This window comes from Cetorhinus maximus, chromosome 3 (genome assembly GCF_964194155.1).
Source record: "Cetorhinus maximus chromosome 3, sCetMax3.hap1.1, whole genome shotgun sequence".
Lineage (NCBI taxonomy): Eukaryota > Metazoa > Chordata > Chondrichthyes > Lamniformes > Cetorhinidae > Cetorhinus > Cetorhinus maximus.
The window spans coordinates 50,753,553-50,778,153 of record NC_135881.1 but is presented as its reverse complement, the minus strand read 5'-3'; the positions used below and the strand labels follow the sequence as shown (position 1 = coordinate 50,778,153).

Genomic DNA, 24,601 nt, shown 5'->3' with positions numbered 1-24,601 from the left:
GCAAGTGGAGAGTATTCCATCACACTCCTGACTTGTGCCTTGTAGATGGTGGATATGCTTTGGGGAGTAAGGAGGTGAGTTCCTTGCCACAGGATTCCTCGTCTTTGACCTGCGTTTGTAGCCACAGTATTTATATGGCTAGTCCAATTCAGTTTCTGGTCAATGGTAACCCCAAGGTTATTGATAGTGGGGGATTTAGCGATGGTAATGCCACTGAATGTCAAGGGGCGATCGTTAGATTCTCTCTTGTTGGCAATGGTCACTGTCTGGCACTTGTGTGGCATGAATGTTACTTGCTACTTGTCAGCCCAAGTCTGGATATTGTCCAGGTCTTGTTGCATTTGGACATGGACTGCTTCAGTACCTGAGGAATCATGAATGGTGCTGAACATTGTGCAATCATCAGCAAACATCCCCACTTCTGACCTGTCATGAGAGTATAATCATTTCCATAATATTTTTATGGTTTATTGTAAAGTAGGTTTATGGGGGTAGTAGTTGGGTCTGTCTGTGGGTGATTTAATTACATTTGGAGTCAAGTAGACTGCAGGCTTTGACTAATCAAAAGAAGATAGGTGCTTGACATGCTAATGAGTAAACATGGATGCTGGCTTAGCATGTAAAGGGTGAAGGGAATTTCCATTGTTAGATAAATGAAGGGAGATTTGGATTTAAAAGGGATCTCAGTCTGTTTATAAGCTGCCCAGATAAACAAGACTGAGGAATGGGTTTATTTTTCCCAAAGGTTACTGACAATAAATAGCAGCAACATGAAAGTTTTTATATTGTGAGGAAGATACAATTTCAAAGACATATGAAACAATAGAATTTACATACTCGGAAGAGAGAAACATATATAAAGGAGATTGAGGCTGTGTGTCAGGAGAAGGCATTGTGGGATCTAACAGAGGTGTGTGAAGTAGCCTTAATGAAGCCTCCAGTATTTGTACATAAGTCCGCTGTCTACCAAAACTGAAGCTGGAAAAAGCCATTTGGAATTCCACTGTCCAGGGTGTTGTGTTAATTTGCTGGATCTGTTTTAAAATCTGAAATCTATTTTTGGACTGTTTCCTTAAAAAGGGGCGTAACTGGTTGTCAGGTTAATTGAGAATTTTAGGAGTTATTATGGTAGTAATTTGTAGTCTTGTGTATGTGCATGAAATCTTTTCTTTTGTTAAATATTTCAATTTAATTTTTTTAAATCTCAAAGTTTTGATGGACTTATTACTTCTGAATTCAGTGCATGCATCTCAAAATAAACACAAATTGCAAAACCATTCTGATAGCGTAATCAAGTTTCCTTCATGAGTTTGGTCCGCCTGGCACACATCATTTGCCACATCATAACAGACCTTGTGATGGAAGCAGCTGAAGATGGTTTAGCCTAGGACACTACCCTGAGGAACTCCTGTAGTAATGTCCTGGGATTGAGATAATTGACCTCCAACAACCACACCTTTGTGTTAGGTATGTCTATAACCAGCAGGGAGTTTTCCCCGATTCCCATTGACTCCAGTTTTGCTAGGGCTCCTTGATGCTACACTCGGTAAAATGCTTCAATTATGTCAAGGGCAGTCACTCTCACCCCACCTCAGGAGTTCAGCTCCTTTGTCCATGTTGGAACCAATGCTGTAATGAGGTCAGGAGCTGCGTGGGCCAGGCGGAACCCAAACAGAGCATTGGTGAGCAGGTTATTGCTTAGCAGGTGCTGCTTGATAGCACTGTTGATGACCCTTTCCATCACTTTACTGATGATCCAGAGCAGACTGATGGAGCGATAATTGGTCAGGTTAGATTTGTCCTGCTTTGTGTGTACAGGACACACTTGGGAAATTTCCCACATTCCCGGGTCGATGCCTGTGTTGGAGGTGTACTGGAACAGCTTGGCTAGGGGCATGGCAAGTTTTGGACCACAAGTCTTCAGTACCATTGCCGGAATATTGTTAGTTCCCATTGCCTTTGCAGTATCCAATGCCTTCAGCCGTTTCATGATATCACGCGGAGTGAATCAAATTTGCTAAAGACTGGCATCTGTAATGCTGGGGACCTCCAGAGGAGGCCAATATGGATCATCCACTCAGCACTTCTGGCTGAAGATTGTTGCAAATGCTTCAGCTTTACCTTGTGCATTGATGTGCTGGGCTCCCCCATCATTGAGGATGGGGATATTTGTGCAGCCGCCTCCTCCAGTGAGTTGTTTAATTGTCCATTCATGACTGGATGTAGCAGGACTGCAGAGCTTAGATTTGATCTGTTGGTTGAGGAAACGCTTAGCTCTATCACTTGCTAATTATGCTGTTTGGCTAATTTGGCAATTAGTCCTGTGTTGGAGCTTCACTAGGTTGATACCTCATTTTTAGCTATGCCTGGTGCTGCTCCTGGCATGCCCTCCTGCACTCTTCATTGAACCAGGGTGATCCTCTAGCTTGGTGGCAATGGTAGAGTGGGGATATGCCGGGCCATGAGGTTACATATTGTGGTCGAGTACAATTCTGCTGATGATGATGGCTTACAGCGCCTCATGGATGTCCAGTCTTGAGTTGCTAGATCTGTTTGAAATCTACCCATTTAGTACAGTGGTAGTGCTACACATGATGGAGGGTACCCTCAATGTGAAGATAGGACTTTGTATCCACAAGGGCTGTGGCCGTCAGTCCTACTGATACTTCCATGGACAGATGCACCTGCGGCAGGCAGATTGGTGAGGATAAGGTCAAGTATGTTTTTCCCTATTGTTGGTTCCCTCACCATCTGCTGCAGACTCAATCTAGCAGCTATGTCCTTTAAGACTCAGTCAGCTTGGTCAGTTGTGGTGCTACTGAGCCACTCTTGGTGATGGATATTGAAGTCCCCCACCTAGAGTACATTCTGCTCCCTTGCCACCCTCAGTGCTTCCTCCAAGTGGTGTTCAAAACGGAGGAGCACTGATTCGTCAGCTGAGGGGGTCAGTGTATGGTAATCAGCAGGAGGTTTCCTTGCCCACCTTTGACCTGATGCCATGAGACTTCATGGAGTCCGGAGTCGATGTTGTGGGCTCCCAAGGCAACCTCCTCCCCAGTGCATTCCACTGTGCCGCCACCTCTGCTGGGTTTAGGATAGGACACACCCAGGGATGGTGATGGCGGTGTCTGGGACATTATCTGTAATGTATGACTCCGTGAGCATGACTATGTCAGGCTGTTGCTTGACTAGTCTGTGAGACAGCTCCCCCAATTTTCACACAAGCCTCCAGACTTTATTATGAAGGACCTTGCAAGGTCAACAGCGCCAAGTTAGCAATTTTGTTTCTGGTGCCTAGGTCGATGCCAGGTTGTCCGTCTGATTTCATTCCTTTTTATTGGGTTTTTAGCAGTTTAATTCAACTGAGTGGCTTGTTAGGCCATTCCGGAGGGCATTTTCGAGCCAACCACATTGCAGACCAAGTAGAGATGGCAGATTTCCTCCCTAAAGGACATTAGTGAGTCAGATGCATTTTTACAACAATGATTTCATGGTCATCATTAGACTTTTAATTCCAGATTTTTATTGAATTCAATGCCACCATCTGCCATGGTGGAATTCAAACCCGGGTCCCCACAGCATTACCCTGGGTCTCTGGATTATTAGTCCAGTGACAATACCACTACGTCACTGCCTCCCCCATTACTTTGCAATAGTAAAGTAAATGGAATAAAGAGCTCCTTTCCCCACTTTCACATATCATCATCTTTATGGTCTAAGAAACAGAGCCAATTTTGACAAGTGATGGACAATTTTATGCTATGGACCTATGCCCACTATTAACTGGGATAAAACTTCACACAAGCCTCTTGGAAACAACAAAAAAAAGAGAACTGCATACCATTAGTATTTTTACACAAGACCCAGAGGGTGAAATCAGTGTACTAATACATGAATAGGACGGAATAGAGGGATACGGACCCCGGAAGTGTAAAATGTTTTAGTTGACGGGCAATATGATCGGCGCAGGCTTGGAGGGCCGAAGGGCCTGTTCCTGTGCTGTACTTTTCTTTGTTCTTTATCCACTGCACTACTCCAGTTTACTGCCAACCCCCACCCCAACATCCCACACTTTTAAACCCAAAACAATCTTGGTACAAGATTAAAAATTAAAAACAACCATCTGAAAAGAGCAGATTTTTCAATTTAAATTATTGATCTACATTGTCCTTGAAGATTCAAACTGTTTTATATAAATATGTATGCACAAGCAGATGTCTGAAGAATTGCGTTTATGCTGCAACAACTTTACCAAAATACAAACAAAAAGGATTTTTTGGAATGATGCTGGTGTCCAATGCAGTTTGATGAGATCAGTTACTGTAAAAAGGTACTTCTTTCCTTTTAGTGAAATAATAATATAAAAACGGGATGTTTACCAATTCATGGGCTCTTCTGTTGATCAAGATTTCATACCGTAACAACCCCATCACAACAAGGTTTCAGCCCTTAACTCCAATCGCCCAGAGAATCACACCCCCAAATTGAGATTTTTCAGCAACATTCCCACCACCATTGAGAAAGCTATCTCTCAACACCTTGCTTCACACAGTGAGCAAGATTTAGGCTCACATACTCCTCCCGATACACACTAAACTTCATTTTGTCTCAATACCCTATCCACTGAGCAAGTTTTCAGTCCTCAAACCCCTGCACCCCAAAACTGAATAACTCAGCAGTTGTCCCTTGTAGGCTAACACTGCATCATTTAATTTTCCCTCTTACAGCAACATCCTCCATCCCATTTCCCAACCACAACATTCCCTACTCTCCAATGGGTGTACGTTGCTTTCTGGCTGGCTGGCTGTTCAATATCTCAATCTTCTGCCAATTTGAATTCCCCTTACTTGGCATTCTCATCCTCTCTCCTTCCCTTTCCATTTCTCACCAGCCGCCCTCCACTGTCTTCTCCCTCACTTTCTCCCAATCCCCTTCCCATCACCTATTCCTCCTTCATTCCTATTTTCCTCCTCCTCCATTACTTCCACTATCAACCTCCTTTCGCCCTCACTTAACTTGAAACATTTGAATTAAATTGACAGTTGTATGGAACATTGCATAAGATTGATGAATTTTTAAAAAATAATAATTTTGAGGAATAAATGCCGGAAGACTGCCAAAAAAAAAATTATCTCAGTGATAATCATTTTAATTTGAAAGATTTAGCAAGATGGCAAACTTTACTAATTCTTATAATTTACTACCTGACAATATTTGCTTCATGCTACAATAGCACACACACACCTAACACAATAAAGGCTGAATATAAGATTTGAAATGACATTGGTTTTGTAAATTATATGGTGCTGCTCCCCCAGTGCTGAACATGGTAAATGAGTTAAGCAAAGTAATATTTTAAATTATTACTACACTTCTTCTGCTACAGAGAATATTTTTAAATATTCCAAAAAAATTGTTTTCGTTCATCCTTATTTGCCTCGCACCTGATCAGATTTTCTGGTTTACAGATACCACGTTGCATACAAACCATTAGAATATACATCTGATGCAATTAGCCACCAGCATCTCTCTTTTTCCCTCCCTACCCAAGAAGCAGCATTATCTATGCTCTGATGGAGAACTTTGTTACCTATATACAGAAATAACTTCATAAATATGCAGGTGCAAAAATGTTCCAGGCCTGGAATATCCACAAGGGCTCTTTAGAAGCTTGATGGGAAACTCAGAAATAGTCTTAAGTGACCATTTGTGCCATTTCTCTGGTATTTCCACCCGAATTATAGTCGGAAATCCTATCCATCCTAGCATGCTTTATAAATGAAAGGTTCTCTCAAGTTGATTGGACTGAATTTTCTGGCTGACGCGCGGGTGGCGGAGCCCACACATCAGCGCTTAAAATATCGTGCGCTGACGTCGCGCGAGCGTCCCAATGTCAGTGCGCGGCATCGCGATGTTTAGGTCGGCGGGCACGCTATGCAGCGCGACGTGTGCCCGCCATTAACTAAAGGCCTTGTTAAAGCCATTAAGTCAGCAATTGACGAGGATTTTGAGGAGCCCGTGCGAACTTCGGCTCGGAGCACAGGCCCAATGGGCAGGCGGGTATGTGATTTTTTAACAAACCTCATCCACTGGGGCGGGATGAGGTTTAATTTCGGCTTTAAAAATGTTTAATAAAGTTTTTGTGGACTTTATTAACATGTCCCATCTTGTGTGACATTTTCACATGAGGGGGACATGTTAATGATTTTTTAATTTTTCAACTTTCACGACCTTTCAGTGATCCCCCTGAGGCACCACATAGCCTCAGGGAGATGTGCACTCTTTCGCGCACTCTCGCAATTGGGGAATCTGCCCCCCCCCCCCACCCCAAACCCACCCACACAGGGAGCGCATAGCCCTTCCCATCGGGCGTCACGCTGGGTGGGCCTTAATTGGCCAGCCCACGTAAAATGGCGGTGGGGCCCGTTTTGGCGGCAGTGATCGGCTGCTCGCCCACTGCCGAGTCGGTCAGGCCCGCCCGCCCGTCAAGGGCAAAATTCAGCCCATTATTACTAGTAGGAAACAATTCATTTAGTCAGTGTGCACATCTCCGTCGAATACAAAAGGCACTTTTATCACCCCACTTAATATAACTTGGTTCATCATTTTCTCTTTCCCCCACCCAGTGATTCAATGGGGAGAATCTAAATATCATCACTCATTGCACCAGATGTTGTCGCTAAATTCTCAAAATTTGCCTTAAAATGAATTTTGGAATGCTATATGTCATCAGATGTTAAGAACTATTTCCTATTAAGTCATGCTGATTTTTTACACACATGCAGTAGCAAATAATGTGTACCAATAGAAACAAGTATTGTTTTTTCTTACACAGTAAAAGAATTCAACAGCAGAACTGTATAGTCATTGTTATGACCTTGGTCAAGGCCAGTAACTTTTTTTTTTAAATTGGAAATCTCAATTATTTACTAAAAGAATGAAGCCACAAGATTCCACGGTTTAAAGAAAAGAATGTTTACTATACAAGGGTTAAACAAACCAAACACTAAATACTATCTTGAGGTAAACACTTATACGCTAAAACCCAGATTCAACATAAGTAAACATGAATTAACAGGCTAATTGGGATCGATTATGAACTATAAATTACACATTAAATGGCATATACAACTAAGACAGATCTTACAAATTGGCTCGACAGTCCACTCAGCATATATGTCAACAATCTCAGTCACAAAGTATTTCAAAACTCTGTCTTTCTCACAAAGAGTTTCAGCTCCTCTTCTTCTAGGATTTAGTCTGATCCGCAGCCGACAACAGCACACAGTCAACACAGGCACGGTTTTCACCAAAAATGGCATGTCTGCAGAACCTCAACTCTGTCTACGATGGATGTCTGGCTGCGTAGATCCACCAATGTTATCTTCAAGTAACAGAAACAGCTGTAGCAGCTGTATATTTGGCTATTCTCAGTTTCTGGATAGCCTCTATCTTCTTCAGCCTGCCTGTAACACACCACTGGGATCATCATCTGAGCTCTGCTGGTTCTCAGTTTTTTGGTATGATTTCAACCAGTTTCAGTCTCTGCAGAAATTTTGGTTTCCAATCTCAGTTTCAATCTTAGTTTCCTTAGAAACTGTAAGGATCAATTTCCTTTCCCAATTTCCCTTTACAATTAGGATCTGTCTCAACAATACAAGCTTTGAAACCACAGATTCCATCATATCAAAAGGTAATCAATAAATTGAACCATATCAAACTGAGAACTATTATTTCACTTCATATACGTACATTGCATTAATCCTGTTGGTTTGGAATAAAATTGTTTTAGTCAACAAGAACACAAAGATTTGGTAGCAAATTGACTGAGAAACTGAACATTTATTGCGAAAGCCCAAATTCTATGCATCAGCATATCTGTTTTAGCTCAATAGTTAATTCATGAATCTACCTACTAATGTTTAAAATGAAGACTGCAGCATGATTTATGGTGAAACCAACTTCTTACCTTCACCCCATAAACACAAAATATAGTAAAATTTCATAACAGCCTAACAAAGGAAATTAATTTAATTATTACCTGTAGGTACATATCTCGGAGATAAGAATTGTGGTCATTAATCCTATTATAGAGGTCTGAGGATTCCTGCTCCAGTTTCATTTCATAGTCTGCTTTTAGGAGCTGTGTTTTGGATTCTAAACTTCTCTTAAGTATGGTAATTTCCTGAATAAGACACAAAATATTAAACATATTACAGTAATCCTTTATTGCATGAATGTAATATGATGTACAGAAAAAAGAGGTTTATGACAAGTGTCAGGGACAGAATACAAAAGAATACCAGGTGGATTACACAGCACAGGTAGAAACTGGAAAAAGGATACTAGGAGAGAGTAAGAGAAAAGATTAGCAAATAGCATAAAATGGTTCCCAAATAGGTATAGATCATGGCCCAGATACTGATCTGTCTTCACAAAGAAGGGGATATGCCAGAGTGTAGGACCAGAGAGTAAAAATATTGGATTGGAAAAAGATAGATAGAAAAGAGATGCAAAATAGGATGGCATCAAATGTAGTATGTTATCCTAGGATGCATCCTAGGGTGCACTGCGAAGGTAAAGATGAGACAGCACAAGCTACAACCACAATCTTTCAATCCTCCTTGGGTACTCGAGAGGACTGGATGATTGCAAATGTTACAACCCTCTTCCAAATAGAAGAGAGGGATAAACTTGGTAACTACAGACTAATCAGTCTACCATCAGATATGCTAAAACTGCTAGGAACCATTATAAAGTAAAAATTAATTCACACTTACAGGCTATGAGCAGAATTTTGCTGTCAGCGAGCAAGGGGCAGGGCCCGCTTGCCGACGCGGGATGACATCGGGCGGAACACCCAACGTCATCCCGCCCCCATTTAAATTTTCAGGAAGGCGGTGGGTGGGGGGGGGCTGTGCACCCGCCGATCTGTCAATGGCCAATTGAAGCCATTGACAGGATCATTTAAACAATTAAAGGACTTGCCCGTCCAACCTTAAGGTTGGCGGGCAGGCCAGGAGCCCCGGCGGCAAATAGGAAAAACATGAAACCTCATCCACCGGCGGGATGAGGTTTCATGCAGGGTTCTAAAAAGTTTAATAAAGTTTTACTGTAATTTATGAACATGTCACATGAGGGGGACATGTTAGGGATTTTTTTTTTCTATTTTTAATCTTTTTAAAAATGGAAGCGATCTCCCTGAGGCAGCACTTTGCCTCAGGGAGCTGTGAGCTCTTCCGTGCGCATGCGCAAAAGAGCGCACTCTCGTTTTTGGGGAATTTCCACCCCCGCCCCCCGCACGCACAGAAAGTGCATAGTGCTTCCTGCCGGACGTCACACTGGGCAGGCCTTAATTGGCCCGCCCACGTAAAATGGCGGCGGGGCCCGCTTCTCTGGCGGGGATCATCTCCCCGCCCACCAGAGATTGGGTCGGGCCCGCCCGTCCGGCAGGCAGAAAATTCTGCCCTATGGGTTAATGATGATTAATAAGTACAGATTTTAAAAGTCAAATCAATCTGATTGAGTTCTTTGATAAATTTATACAAAGGGTGATCAAGGTAGCCCAGTAACTTGGTGAGTTTTTTAAATCTCTAAGTTAGAAAACTATAACTTATTATATTTGCTAAATTAATTACTTAAATTAGATATATTAACTAATAAATTAAGCTAAAATAATTGTGTTAAATTTTTTTAAATGATAATTCACTAAATAAATAAATAAGGTTAGGCAGACATGGTAGAGCAGGTGGCATGCTGTAACTGCAGCACATGGGAGTTTATAGAGGGCACTGCTATCAGGGACAACTGTATCTGTGCTAAGTCTCTCCAGCTTGAAGAACTTGGGCTCAGAGTTGTTGAGCTGGAGTCTGAGTAGCAAATATCAGGGAAGGGGAGAGTTACTAAAACATTTTGCTACCTCTGTGGAGGAGAACAAGGACTGCATGTCTGTTGGGCAAACTGACCATATCAGCATGGTGCAGGAGGTTATTCAAGTGGGACAGTGGAAAAGAATGTGGCAATAATAGGGGACAGTACAGTTAGGGGAATAGATAATCTTTGTTGCAGCTGCGACCAGGAGTTCTATAGGTTGTGTTGCCTGCCTGGTGCGAGAGTTAAAGACATTCCTTCATGGTTGAAGAAGAGCTTGGAAGGGAGGGGAAGGATCCAGTTGTCTAGTCCATGAAGGAACGAACGCTGTAGTTAGAACTAAAAATGATGTTCTGCTGAGATAGTTTGAGGAGTTAAAGAGTCCAAATTAAAAAGCACACCCCAGAAATAATAATTTCTGGATTTCTACGTGAGCCACGAACCAACTGACAAAGAGATAAACAGATTAGATTAAATGCGTGGCTGAAAAAGTGATGTAAGAAACTGGGCCCCTGGCACCAGTATTGGGTAAAGAGGTAACTTTCTGTTGAGACAAGCTCCACTTAAATGAGGCAGGAACCAGTGTCCTGGTGAATGGTTCTATGGTAGTAGACAGGACTTTAAACTAATAAACCGGGAGGTGGAGAGAATTCAGGAAAAGGAAAATGTCAAGGCTCTGGGGCAGTGCAGTATTTTGGATAAAATTAAGCACAGTGGGTCAGGAAGGGACAGTGGGTGTAAGAAAGGTAATAAGACATTAGTGAAGGTGATATCAGAGAAAATGAGAAAAAAGGTCAATGTATCAAAGGTCAAAGATCAAGTATCTGAACATGTAAAACATCTGCAACAAATTAGATGAATTAATAGCAGGTGGTTTTATGATCTCCGTACAGATTGATAACTTTTAAAGAGAAATTCGAACTTCGAGTTAACAATGGAAGGAATAACACATCAAGATTAAATATTTTAAAATTTTTACTGTATCAAACGGCTGTCAACACTATTGACTAAACACCATTTTCTTTTGTAGGCAACTTATAATCTACAGAAATAAACGGTTCGTTTATATTTATCATGCATTGCACTCTCCACAGAATTATAGTTATCATAAATGATTCACAGGTGCTCCCAGCTTCCAATGGGTTGCTTCCCATTGACTTTCCCAATCGGGTAGCCTCTAATCCCAGGCTCACTCTCACTGTGTAGCCCACCTTTCTGGGACTTTGACTCATTCTCTACTCATCATGGACTTAGAAACTACTGTCATTGTCCCTCTAGCTTCAAGCTAGGCAAGTTTTCTAGCTTCCTTTAATTTCTCATAAACTCAGTTTTCAATCTGAGGGCAAGCTCCCGCTCATGTTGTGTGTGGTGGATGAGACTGTCCGCATTTTTTCTCCGTATGGTGCAGGCTTGGCTGGTTCCATCTCTAGCTCTCTACTTCTCAGTTGGCTACAGACCACACAAGACAAAACTGCAACTGCTGTCTGTCTGTGATATCCCTGTATTTAAAGAGAAATCTGTAACATGATCTCAAAATGGATTCCTCTACCCTCTTTCACATGGCAAACGCGTTAGCTTTGTAACTACGTTGATATGTTAATTAGTTTTGATCCCAACACGTTGTAGTCATAGAAATAAAGAGATAGTTTACAGCACAACTGTTTACAACTTAGTATCCATCTATTGCATCTTTCTGGGACTTTGACTCATTCTCTACTCATCATGGACTTAGAAACTGCTGTCATTGTCCCTCGGCATAAAAACCTTGCGCCTCCTTCTCAATAAAACAATCTGAGTCTTCCTCAGGTCTCAAAAAATTAAACCACCCAGGCTTACTGTAAGGCACAGGTCACATGACCCCTTTCATTCATCCATTTACAGTTGCAAAATATTACTACCTTATAAACCAAAATATCTAATTCTAAAACAAAGTAAACTTATAAACCTCACAATTGTCACATTAGAAATTAGTAGGTTTGATCTATATCCATTACCGAGATGTGGTTGCCAAGTGGCCAAGGTTGGGAACTAAATATTCCAGGATATCTAACTTTTAGAATAGTCAAAATGGAAAATAGGTGTGGTAGTCCAGATAATAAAGGATGGATTAAAGTTAATAGCTCAGCAATTCAAGAAGTAGAATCAGTTTGGGTGAAGCTAAGAAACAACAGAAATCAGAAAATATTGGTGAGGGTTTTTTAGGCCCCCTAACAGTAGTTGTTGTGTATGGCAGAGTATTAATCAGAAAATTGGAGGCACATGGAATATGTGGGACTTTAATCTTTATATACACTGGGCAAACCAAATTTGCAGTAATAATGTGGAGGAGTTAGTCATGGAATATATACAAGGTAGTTTTCTAGATCAGTATGTCAAGGAACCAACTAAGGAACAGGCTAATTTGGTGGCATCATGCTGGAGTTGGCGGAAATGGCAGAGGATGATCCTTTGAATTTATTTCCGCCAACTCCAGCATGATGCCACCACCAAACACATCTTCCCTTCACCCCCCATGGCGGCATTCCGTAGGGACCGTTCCCTCTGGGACACCCTGGTCCACTCCTCCATCACCCCCTACTCCTCAACCCCCACCTATGGCACCTCCCCGTGCCCACGCAGAAGTTGCAATACCTGCCCCTTCACTTCCTCTCTCCTCACCGTCCAAGGGCCCAAACACTCCTTTCAAGTGAAGCAGCATTTCACTTGCATTTCCCCTAACTTAGTCTACTACATTCGTTGCTCCCAATGCGGTCTCCTCTACTTTGGAGGGACCAAACGCAAACTGGGCGACCGCTTTGCAGAACACCTGCGGTCTGTCCGCAAGAAAGACCCAAACCTCCCTGTCGCTTGCCATTTTTACACTCCACCCTGCTCTCTTGCCCACATGTCTGTCCTTGGCTTGCTGCATTGTTCCAGTGAAGCCCAAACGCAAACTGGAGGAACAGCACCTCATCTTCCGACTAGGCACTTTACAGCCTTCCGGGCTGAATATTGAATTCAACAACTTTAGATCTTAAACTCCCTCCCCCATCCCCACCCCGTTTCTTCCCCCTCCCTTTTGTTTTTTTCAATAATTTATATAGATTTTTCTTTTCCCAACTATTTCCATTATTTTAAAATCTACAACTAATACCTTGTCAGTCTTTCCACCCCACCCCCACTAGAGCTGTACCTTGAGTGTCCTACCATCCATTCTTAATTAGCACATTTTCTTAGATAATATCACCACCTTCAACACCTCTTTGATCCTTTTGTCTGTGACATCTTTTGATTATCTGCTCCTATCACTGCTTGCTTGTCCCTACAACCGCCCCACCCTCAACTTCTCTCTCCACCCACCCCTCCCCCCGCCCACCTTAAACCAGCTTATATTTCACCCCTCTCCTAACTATACTCAGTTCTGTTGAAGGGTCATGAGGACTCGAAACATCGACTCTTTTCTTCTCCGCCGATGCTGCAAGACCTGCTGAGTTTTTCCAGGTAATTCTGTTTTTGACTTGCATTTATATATACCTTTAACATAATAAAATACCCCAAGGCTATTTACAAGCATTATCAAACAAAAGCTAATAGTGCAGGAAGGTGTAGATGAGATAGATCAGGTGTGATCTTACTGAATGGCGGAGCAAGCTCAAACCGATGATTGGCCTATTCCTGCTTACATTTCTTTTGCTATATTCCAATACTGTTGGTCATTAAATTGCACCAATCAATGAATAATTACTAGCTTTGTGGCACAATCTTACTCTCATTCAACTGTGTAATTCTCTCCATTCCCAAATTTGTGAATTATCTGAACACAATTTAAATACACCCAAATATACAAACAAAACCAGAGATCTCCATCATTTATGATCACTTCTATATGCTCAAATCTCCCCAATCTAGCAAAGACTTTTGCACTCCACTGCATACTTTCTTCTAATTCTTGCTAAAATTAATTTGTACTACTTAATGAACAAATCTACTGTCCACCATTTTGAGTGATCACCTTCTTCAACCACTGGCAATCAAAATCTGTTTAATGACAAATGATACAAACACTATGGAAAACAAATTGGACATATTTTGAGGGTGCAATAGTATCAAGATCATATTTCATCTGAGAACCCTCTATCTTGTGGCATTCCTCTATTAGTGAAGGCAAGGACTCCATGCTTTTTTAAAAACAGCCTTCACAGCTTGCGCTGCCACCTTCAGAGAGAGTGCAAGTGTACATACACCACCAATAACACTCACCCCTACTCCCAAGTTTCTTTGCTCCTATATAACAAGATTACAGAATTGTTACAGCACAGGAGCCATTCAGCCCATTGCAGCTGTGTCAGCTCGGCATAGGGGCAATTTACCTAGTACCACTTGTTAGGGACAGGAGAGAGAGGTTCTGAACTTCTTTATTCCCTCCTGTCTTTCTCCCCCTCTGTACGCAGAGGTGTTTTAAAATTATTCTTGAAATACGCTATGGCATGTTTCCCCAGTCCCTCAGTTTGTGTGATCCAATTTAAAATTAATTCACAGCAAACGCATGGTAGGATTAACTCAGAAGGTTAGTTTATTCATTCAACTGGGACAAGGGATTGAGGAGCATTCGCAACCACACACACACACACACACACACACACACACACACACACACAGTAAGGGAGGGATAGAAAAGAAGATTTACAACTATGGGCAACAACAGTAAAAGAACCACAGAAATGAATATTAGTTCATGTGATTTCCAGAGTCCAAGAAGTCAAAGTCCATAGTGGAACTCAGTTCAGATGGGTTCCTGGTTGGAGACAGCCTCTGAACATTCTCCAGCACCCTATACACCTGCAGATTCCTGCTGGTGGAGGCCATCCTTAAATGCAAGCAGCTTTTTCTTAGCTATTCCAACCATTATGGATTCTACATTCCCTACCACCCCGCCCCCAAACCTGTCGTGGTTCCCTGCATTTCTACAGATTCCTGCAGGCTTTCGCCGGCCTTCTCGGGCTCTTTTCTTTCACTAGCTAACACTTGACTGCCAGCCAAATCGTTTCCGAGTAGGAAATCTATCCCTGCTACCAGAAGCTCAGGGACAATTCCTACCGTCATTGGGCCTGAGATGAGGTCATAGTGCAGATGGACCCGATGGAGAGGGAGAGACATGTATCCTCCTCTTATTCCACCGAGCAGTGTCTTGGCCTTCAGGGAGGACTCGGGGATTAGCTTATGTTTCCATCCAAATTAAGGACCGAGTGGTGCCTGTATTCCTGAGCAGTACAACGGACTTGCTCACATCCTGGGATGGGTACGGGATGCTGATCCTGGAAGGACAAAACTCTGAAAACTTTTTGTGAGTTTGTCCGGCTCAGCCACACATAGGGCCATGCCGTCAGGGGGGTTAGTTTCTGTGAGTGTTGCTGCCTGCTCTGCTGCTCTACCTACTAGGGTATCCTTCTGGAGCCCTATAAGACCCACAGGCTTCCCTTTTAACCTCCAGCATTCAGGTCTGGAGTGTCCCATTTTGCTACAGTGGGACCACACTGGTCTCCAGGTGTTCTCTTTTCGTGCTTGGGGAGGGTTTCTCATTCCCCCATTTCTACTTTCCTTTCTGGTTGTAGCCCCGTTTTTATCCATAATGCCTTTCTTATCTTTCCAATAGTTTTGCAGGGTGGGGACGATGGTGGGTGTTTTGGAAAGGGTCTGCCTGAGTTGTCGGGCCTATGGGTGAAGTCGTAGCTGTCTGCTGTAACAACTGCATCTGTGGCTGTGAGGGTTCTCTGTTCCTCCAAGTGCGTTCTTAAGCTGGGGGTAAGCAGTTTTAAAATTTCTTCAGCAATATCAAGTTGCACAATCCCCCATAGGTGCGCTATATTTTTAAAGAGCAGACCCACCAGTCAAATGTGATTAGCTTCAGCCATTCAAACTCTATGTAGGTCTGCATGGGTTTCTTACGAGTGTTCCAGAATTGCTAGCGATATGCTTCCAGGAATAACTCACAGGCACTAAGGATAGCAGCCTTGGTCGGTTCATAATTAGTGAATATGTCAGGAGTCAGCATGGAATAGACCTCTTGGGCCCACCCTGACAGCAGCCCTTGAATCAAAAAGATCCAGGTATCTTTTCTTCTCCACCGATGCTGCCAGACCTGCTGAGTTTTTCCAGGTAATCCTGTTTTTGTTTTGGATTTCCAGCATCCGCAGTAGTTTTTTGTTTTTATCCAGGTATCTGATGGCCATTTTAGCTGTCCTGCTACTTTCCCAAAAGTGACAAAAAAGGATTTCACATCACATCACTATGAAAACGATCCAAAAGGCTTGAAACATAGGGTCATGCGAGGCGACCCGTTAATGAATTAATTGCAGCCTTGCAAGCAGTTTTGGTGCTCCTGGCTAAAATCCCTTGTTTCCCTTAAGAGCGAAATGGTGGCTGTTAACACTTCTTCAGGTATAACAAGTTTGTATGTCTCTGTCTTTGTTATCATCCCGGCTGGAGGGATCAGTTCATCTGTTAGTCATCTAGTTTCGTGGTTTTAATGTGGACTGAAAATGGGGTATGAGATTCCACAAGGAGGGAAGCGGAACTCTTTTGTTCTTGTAGGCTCTGTTGGAACCTTCCAGAACAGATGGCCAATCTTGAGTCATGTGACCTGTAGCAGCCATTTTGTGGTTCAGCAGATATCCATTTTAAAATAGCAAAAAAGAACAAAGTTTTGATACATACAGTTTTAAATTTTTCATGTCTTATTGACATAGCACAATCCCTCATCTTCTCCCTGTAGCCTTGCAATTTCTTCATCAGACAACAATCCAACTGCATCTTTAAAATTGTACCATTTGTTCATATTGTCTCCTCATTCCTGCTACTAAAATGTATAACCTCACGCATCTATGCATTAAATTTCATCTGCCATTTGGCTGCCTATTTTACCAGACTATGTCCTCCTAAAGTCTGTTATTATCCTTATTGTTCACTACATCACCAAGTTTCACATCATCTGCAAACTTTTAAATTATGCCCCTTATAGAAATTCAGATCATTAATATATATCGAAAAGAACAATGGCCGTTATACCAACCCCTAGCGAACATCAATGTACACTTCCCTCCAGTCTGAAAAATAACCATTTACATCTATTCTATGCTTTCTGTCCTTTTGCTCGTTTTGTATCTATGCTGCTACTGTTCTTTTAATCCCATTTTACATTACCATATTCTCTTATTTAAATATTAAACACAGCTGTCTCATAAAGCTCAATAAAAATTTGAGTACCTTTACGAGAGACTCGACTTCTTTACTCATTTCCTTCAGTTCCAATATATCACTGACGTCAGTTTGAGTGGCACGATCTGTTTTAAAAAAACCAATCTTCAACTGATCTGAGGGGCCGGAGCTAGAAAAAAAACATGTAACAACAGAAACAGCATAAAAATGGTTTAAAACAGATATCACTCTATAAGAGCACAGATAATTCTGTTAAACTAAATAAATCAATGGGCAGTTTTCTTGGTATTATACCACTTATGGAATATGGAGTGCTTCAGCAGAAAAAACAATGAACTTGCATTGGTCAAATGTGAGAAAATTGAAGTTAGGAAATGAAGGGAAGAGTGGGTTAGAAAATCAAGAGTAAGAAAACAAATGCAGAGGTACATTTCAAGTAGTCCTGAAGGCTTAGTCAGTTTAATCCAAAGAGTACTTGAAACATACAAACCAAGTTTAATTCTCAGTCTGTGGCAATTTAGCTGTCATTAAATAGCCTTAACGTCTATGGGGTGAGAAGTCAAAGATCAGTTAGGGTTCCCATCATGGGGAGAGGGTGTTTTCCCAACCCGTTGGCCGCAGGTTTGGAGGGGCAGGAAAACTTGAGGAAAAATATATTGGGTCAGCTCTCCGACGTGTTCCTGCCCACCACGCACATTCCCCAAGGTGCGTCAAATGCTGGCAACCCACCCATCAGCGTTAGGAAGCTAATTAAGGTTAATTATGGCAGCATTTTTATAAAGTTATGGAATTTTGTCAACCGCGCACGGAACCCCCGCTGTGTCTGCAACTCAAAAGAGGCAAGAGGTCGGAGTGCCATGGGATTCACATGCGCTGGTCACTTTCAAGGACAAAGTTGGCAAACCTTAGGTCATCCTCAGGCAAATGCTTGGAATTGTTTGCTTTTCACCTACAGACGGATCCACTGGATAGTGCTGGTCCCATCAGCCCTATGCTGCCCTCTCCTTCTCAATCCATTTCAGCAGCACCCAGCATTCAAAGTGGGTCTACTAGCCGCCTTTCACTTCAGGTGCACAGATCGGCCCTCCGGCAACCCACCATCCCTACCTGGAGGTCGATCGCAAATCGAGGCAGCTTCTTAATTGACCACCTCCGGGAAGATTGCACCCAATGTCCCACCATGAGCGTGCCCAGGTTCTCGACCGTGAAATCAGCTTGAACGGGAAAAATCCGGCCCTTTGTCACTATTGAGTAACCCCCTGTTGGAGAAGCACATATTTGCAGGTGGACGGTAAAACAGGACTGGGCTAATTCTCTGTAACTCCCACTGCAACTGGATAACCTGTCCACACGCACTGTGCTGTCAGGGCTTGTATATGACAAAGGGCCACTTGTATTGTAAAATACCGGACAGCGCCCATTAAACTCCATCCCAGCAAAGAGTCAACCAGCCCTACATGGGAGGGCGATTGGCAAAAGGAAATGCGAAGAGAAGTGGGGGGGCGATTCTTCAAATCTTTATGCCCCGGGCAATAACAGGAGTGATGCAGTTTTTTCTACTGTTGCTGTCGGCAGGTTATAATTCTGACAGCAGTTTACAGACAGACTGTGTTGGGCAGAGCACCGAGGGTAAAATCCACCTCTCCCGGGCCGCCGACTCTTGACAAACCGAAAGAAAACTTTGCCCGCCTTTACCCAGGGAAAGAGTTGGCTCCGGACGAGTAAGACAACAGTAGGACCAGGTCCTGATCATTGGTGTGCACGGACTCCAGGGGCGAAGTGACAGCCGCCATGTTCCAGCCGCCCGGCCCATTGGCTATGGCTCTCACCATGGTAACCGAACGGAGAGGCCGGCAGGACCCCTCGTGCTGTCCTCGGCTGTGCCTAAGCGAAAGAGAGAGAGGGAGGGGAGAAATCACCGGCACCAAGTGCGCAGGCGCGTCGACAGCTGGGCGCCTGTTCCCGAGCGAGTCGAATCTGCAGTATAAATAGTGTAGACAGGGGTGTGGATACCTGCCTCATCAGCTTGGATCAGGAGAAGGCCTTTGACAGAATATCGCACACCTACATGGGGGATGTGCTCTCCAAAATGGGGTTTGGGGAGGGAATTCGAAATTGGATCCAACTGCTCTACACTAACATCAGTAGCGCAGTCTCAATCAATGGGTGGGAAACAGATAGCTTTCCGATTAAATCTGGAGTCAGGCAGGGCTGTCCTCTCTCGCCTGTCCTTTTCGTGTGTTGCATAGAACCCTTTGCCGAGTCCATCAGGAAGGATCCGGGCATAAGAGGAGTGACGATCCCAGGCAGTGGAGGCACTCAGGTAAAAGCCTCCCTGTGCATGGACGACGTCGCCGTCTTCTGCTCGGATCCGCTGTCGGTGCGCAGACTGATGCACATCTGCGACCAGTTCGAACTGGCCTCGGGAGCCAAGGTAAATCGTGGGAAGAGCGAGGCCATGTTCTTTGGGAACTGGGCTGACCGATCCTTTGTCCCCTTCACTGTCAGGGCTGACGGCCTGAAGGTGCTGGGGATATGGTTCGGAGGGACCGGGGCATGCGTTAGAAACTGGAAGGAGCGAGTGGCTATGGTGAAAAGGAAACTGGGCATGTGGGAGCGACGCTCCCTCTCCATTGCGGGTAAGAACCTGGTCATCAGGTGTGAGGTACTCTCGCTGTTGCTGTACGTGGCGCAGGTCTGGCCCATTCCAGACTCCGCGATGGCGATCACTCGAGCCATCTTCCGCTTTATCTGGAGGTCGAAAATGGATCGTGTCCGCAGGGACGCGATGTACAAGCCTCTAGATAAAGGGGGAAAAAACGTGCCCAACATCGCCCTCATACTGATGGCCACCTTTGTGTGTGGCTGCATCAAGCGGTGTGTGGACCCTCAGTACGCAAACACCAAGTGTCACTACGTGCTGAGGTTCTACCTGTCCCCGGTGTTGCGAAGGATGGGTCTGGCCACGCTGCCGCGGAACGCTCCAAGTAGTTGGACCGTGCCGTACCACCTGTCCCTGGTGGAAAAATTTATGCAGAAAAACACCTTTGACCACAAGTCCATCAGGCAGTGGTCAGCACGTAACGTCCTAGAGGCCCTGAGGGATAAGGAGAGGGTGGACCCTGTGGGATGGTTCCCCGAGCAGACTGTCAAAGTCATTTGGCAGAATGCCTCATCGCCAGAACTTTCCAACAAGCACCAAGACGTAGCTTGGCTGGTGGTGAGAAAGGCCCTCCCCGTCAGATCCTTCCTACACGCCAGGAGGCTCACCCCCTCTGCACGTTGCCCTCGAGGTGGCTGTGGTGGGGAAGAGACCGTTGTTAACCTCCTTGTGGATTGTGCCTTTGCAAAGAAAGTCTGGAGAGAGATGCAGTGGTTGCTGTCGAGGTTCATCCCGAGCAGTTCTGTGACACAGGACTCTGTGCTCTACGGGCTGTTCCCAGGGACACACACCGAGACAAACATCAACTGCAGCTGGAGGATCATCAACTCGGTGAAAGACGCGCTTTGGTCTGCCCGAAACTTGTTGGTCTTCCAGCGCAAAGAGTTGTCCCCGACCGATTGTTGCGGACTGGCACAATCCAAAGTCCAGGACTACGTGCTGAGGGACGCACTAAAGCTTGGGGCAGCTGCCGCAAAGGCGCAATGGGGAAGGGTCGCTGTCTAAGACCTTTCTACCACAGCGCACCGAGAGACTGGGAACTGTTTAGAGCCCCTCGGGCTGTACAGATCAAAATGAAAGGCTGTAAATGATTGTAATATTGTTTGTACTGATGCACCTGGTGATACATTTTGTAAAAGTTTAACCTGGATTGTACCCTTGTAATGTTGTTTTTGAAATGGTTTTGAATGGGATTGAAGATATTTTATGAATAAAGTATATTTTTACAAAAAAAAAATCTGTTCTGTTGTACATTTTGTAAAAGTTTAACCTGGATTGTACCCTTGTAATGTTGTTTTTGAAATAGTTTGGAATGTGATTGAAGATATTTTATGAATAAAGTATATTTTTACAAAAAAAAAATAGTGTAGGCGCTTACTGCGGAATTGGAACTCTAAATGTTAACTGTGTCACTCTCCGCAGATGCTGTCAGACCTGCTGAGTTTTTCCAGCTATTTCTGTTTTTGTTTCAGATTTCCAGCATCCGCAGTGTTTTGCTTTTCTCTACTGTGGAATTGGGCCGGATCGAGTTCCTGACGTTTACCTAACTGAGCTCAGTGTGGTTACCACACCTGACCACCGACAAAAACACCGTACGACTGAAAACCAACCTTTTAATTTAAAACAATCCTTTATGGCCCAGCCCACTGTCTCAATGTGACTGAATAAGTTAAATTCTTTTACCTTTCATTGTCCTAAAGTCCAATTTTTGAAGAGGTTAATTTAGAAGTTTTTTGATGTAGCAAGGGAGCTCTGAAGGTGCAAATATCAAAACTTGCTGTCAGCATATTATTGGGGGTATGGCAAATTATGATCACAACTGAAAGCAGCAAGATATTGCTAGGCAAAAACAAAAATACCTGGAAAAACTCAGCAGGCCTGGCAGCATCTGCGGAGAGAAATACAGTTAACGTTTCAAGTCCATATGACTTCAACAGAACTAAGTAAAAATAGAAAAGAGGTGAAATATAAGCTGGTTTAAGGGGGGAGGGTAGAGCTGGATAGAGGGCCAGTGATAGGTGGAGATAGCCAAAAGATGTCATAGACAAAAGGACAATGAGAGGTGTTGAAGGTGCTGATATTATCTAAGGAATGTGCTAATTAAGGGTAGAAAGCAGGAGAAGCAAGGTACAGATATCCCTAGTTGGGGTGGGGTGAAGGAATCGAAATGGGCTAAAAGGTAGAGATAAAAAAATGGATGGAAATACATTTAAAAATAATGGAAATAGGTGGGAAAAGAAAAATCTATATAAATTATTGGGGAAAAAGTGGGATATCAGAAGGGGTGGGGATGGAGGAGAGAGTTCATGATCTAAAATTGTTGAACTCAATATTCAGTCCAGAAGGCTGTAAAGTGCCTAGTTGGAAGATGAGGTGCTGTTCCTCCAGTTTGCTTTGAGCTTCACTGGAACGATGCAGCAGGCCAAGGACAGACGTGGGCATGAGAGCCGGGTGGAGTTTTAAAATGGCAAGCGACAGGGAGGTCTGGGTAATGCTTGCAGACAGACCGAAGGTGTTCTGCAAAGCGGTCACCCAGTCTGCGTTTGGTCTCTCCAATGTAGAGGAAACCGTATTGGGAGCAATGAATGCAGTAGACTAATTTGAGGGAAGTGCAAGTGAAATGCTGCTTCACTTGAAAGGAGTGTTTGGGCCCTTGGACGGTGAGGAGAGGGGAAGTAAAAGGGCAGGTGTTGCATCTTCTGTGATTGCATGGGAAGGTGCCGTGGGAGGGGGTTGAGGTGTCGGGGGTGATGGAGGAGTGGACCAGGGTGTCCCGGAGGGAACGATCCCTGCGGAATGCCGCCAAAGGGGTTGAAGGGAAGATGTGTTTGGTGGTGGCATCATGCTGGAGTTGGTGGAAATGGCAGAGGATGATCCTTTGAATGCGGAGGCTGGTGGGGTGATAAGTGAGGACAAGGGGGACCCTATCATGTTTCTGGGAGGGAGAGGAAGATGTGAGGGCGGATGCGCGGGAGATGAGCCGGACACGGTTGAGGGCCCTGTCAACAACCGTAGGTGGAAAACCTTGGTTAAGGAAGAAGGAAGACATGTCAGAGGAACTGTTTTTGAAAGTGGCATCATCAGAACAGATGCGATGGAGGCCAAGGGACTGAGAGAATGGGATGGAGTCCTTACAGGCAACAGGGTGTGAGGAGCTGTAGTCGAGGTAGCTGTGGGAGTCGGTAGGCTTGTAATGGATATTGGTGGACAGTCTATCACCAGAAATTGAGACAGAAAGGTCAAGGAAGGGAAGGGAAGTGTCAGAGATGGACCATGTGAAAATGATGGAGGGGTGGAAATTGGAAGCAAAATTAATAAATTTTTCCAGATCCAGACGAGAGCATGAAGCAGCACTGAAGCAATCATCAATATACCGGAGAAAGAATTGTTCTTGGAAGGGGGCCGGAGTAGGACTGGAACATGGAATGTTCCACATACCCCATAAAGAGACAGGCATAACTGGGGCCCGTGTGGGTACCCATAGCCACACCTTTTATTTGGAGGAAGTGAGAGGAGTTTAAGGAGAAATTGTTCAGTGTGAGAACAACTTCAGCCAGACGGAGGAGAGTAGTGGTGGATGGGGATTGTTCGGGCCTCTGTCCAAGGAAGAAGCGGAGAGCCATCAGACCATCCCGGTGCGGGATGGAGGTGTAGAGGGATTGGACGTCCATGGTGAAGAGGAGGCGGTTGGGGCCAGGGAACTGGAAATTGTTGATATGATGTAGGGTGTCAGAGGAATCACGGATGTAGGTGGGAAGGGACTGGACAAGGGGAGAGAGAATGGAGTCACGATAGCAAGAAATGAGTTCCGTGGGGCAGGAACAGGCTGACACGATTGGTCTGCTCGGACAGTCCTGTTTGTGGATTTTTGGTAGGAGGTAGAAGCGGGCCATCCGAGGTTGGGAGACTATCAAGTTGGAAGCTGTGGAAGGAAGATCTCCAGAGGAGAAGAGGTCAGTAACAGTCCTGGAAACAATGGCTTGATGTTCAGTGGTGGTGTCATTGTCCAGGGGGAGGCAGGAGGAAGTGTCTGCGAGTTGACGCTCAGCCTCTGCGAGGTAGAGGTCAGTGCGCCAGACAACAACAGCACCACCCTTGTCAGCAGGTTTGATGACAATGTCAGGGTTGGACCTGAGAGAACAGAGTGCAGCAAGTTCAGAGAGAGACAGGTTAGAGTGGGTGAGAGGAGCAGAGAAATTGAGATGACTAATGTCATGCCGACAGTTCTCAATGAAAAGATCAAGAGAAGGTAAGAATCCAGAGGGAGGGGTCCAGGTGGAGGGAGAATATTGGAGGCAGGTAAAAGGATCCGTTGAACAGGGAGAGGACTCCTGCCCAAAGAAGTGAGCACGGAGACGAAGGCGGCGGAAGAAGAGTTCAGCATCATGCCGAGCCCAAAATTCATTGAGATGCGGGCGTAAGGGTATGAAACTAAATCCTTTGCTGAGGACTGAGCATTCAGCATCGGAGAGGGGAAGGTCAGGGGGTGTGGTGAATACACGGCCGGGGCTGGGATTGGAAAACGGGATGGGGACAGAGGGACAGAGCCAGAGTTCGGAGGAAACTCAGGGCTCGAAAAAAAACCCGGCATGAGACACAGCAAGAGTTCAGAGGAGACTCAGGGCCAGAAAAAAACAAGTGTGAGACAGAGCGAGAGTTTGGAGGAGTCTCAGGGTGAGAAGAAATTCCAGCATGAGACAGAGCGAGAATTTGGGGGAGACTCAGGGCTAGAAAAAACCTGGTGTGAGACAGAGCGCGAGTCGGAGGAGACTCAGGGCTAGAGAAAAAATAGTGTGAGGGTTTGGAGGAGACTTGGGGCTAGAAAAAAACTGGAATGAGACAGAGTGAGAGTTTGGAGGAGCCTTGAGGCTAGGT

At 44.4% G+C, this 24,601-nt stretch overlaps 1 protein-coding gene across 2 annotated transcripts in view; it reads right to left on the bottom strand.

The window, feature by feature from the left end:
• The window catches only part of LOC144672767 (uncharacterized protein C10orf67, mitochondrial-like), a 148,750-nt gene extending 129,813 nt beyond the window's left edge, over positions 1–18,937 (bottom strand). For both annotated transcript variants that reach the window (XM_078534744.1, XM_078534755.1), the window contains exons 1-3: positions 18,760–18,937; positions 17,113–17,233; positions 8,042–8,185 (exon numbers count right to left, since the gene is read on the bottom strand). In XM_078534744.1, coding sequence (XP_078390870.1) covers positions 8,042–8,185; positions 17,113–17,233; positions 18,760–18,896 — 402 coding nt within the window. In that variant the 5' untranslated portion in view covers positions 18,897–18,937. The remainder of the gene's footprint in view (positions 1–8,041; positions 8,186–17,112; positions 17,234–18,759) is intronic.
• Between the last annotated feature and the right edge of the window lie 5,664 nt (positions 18,938–24,601).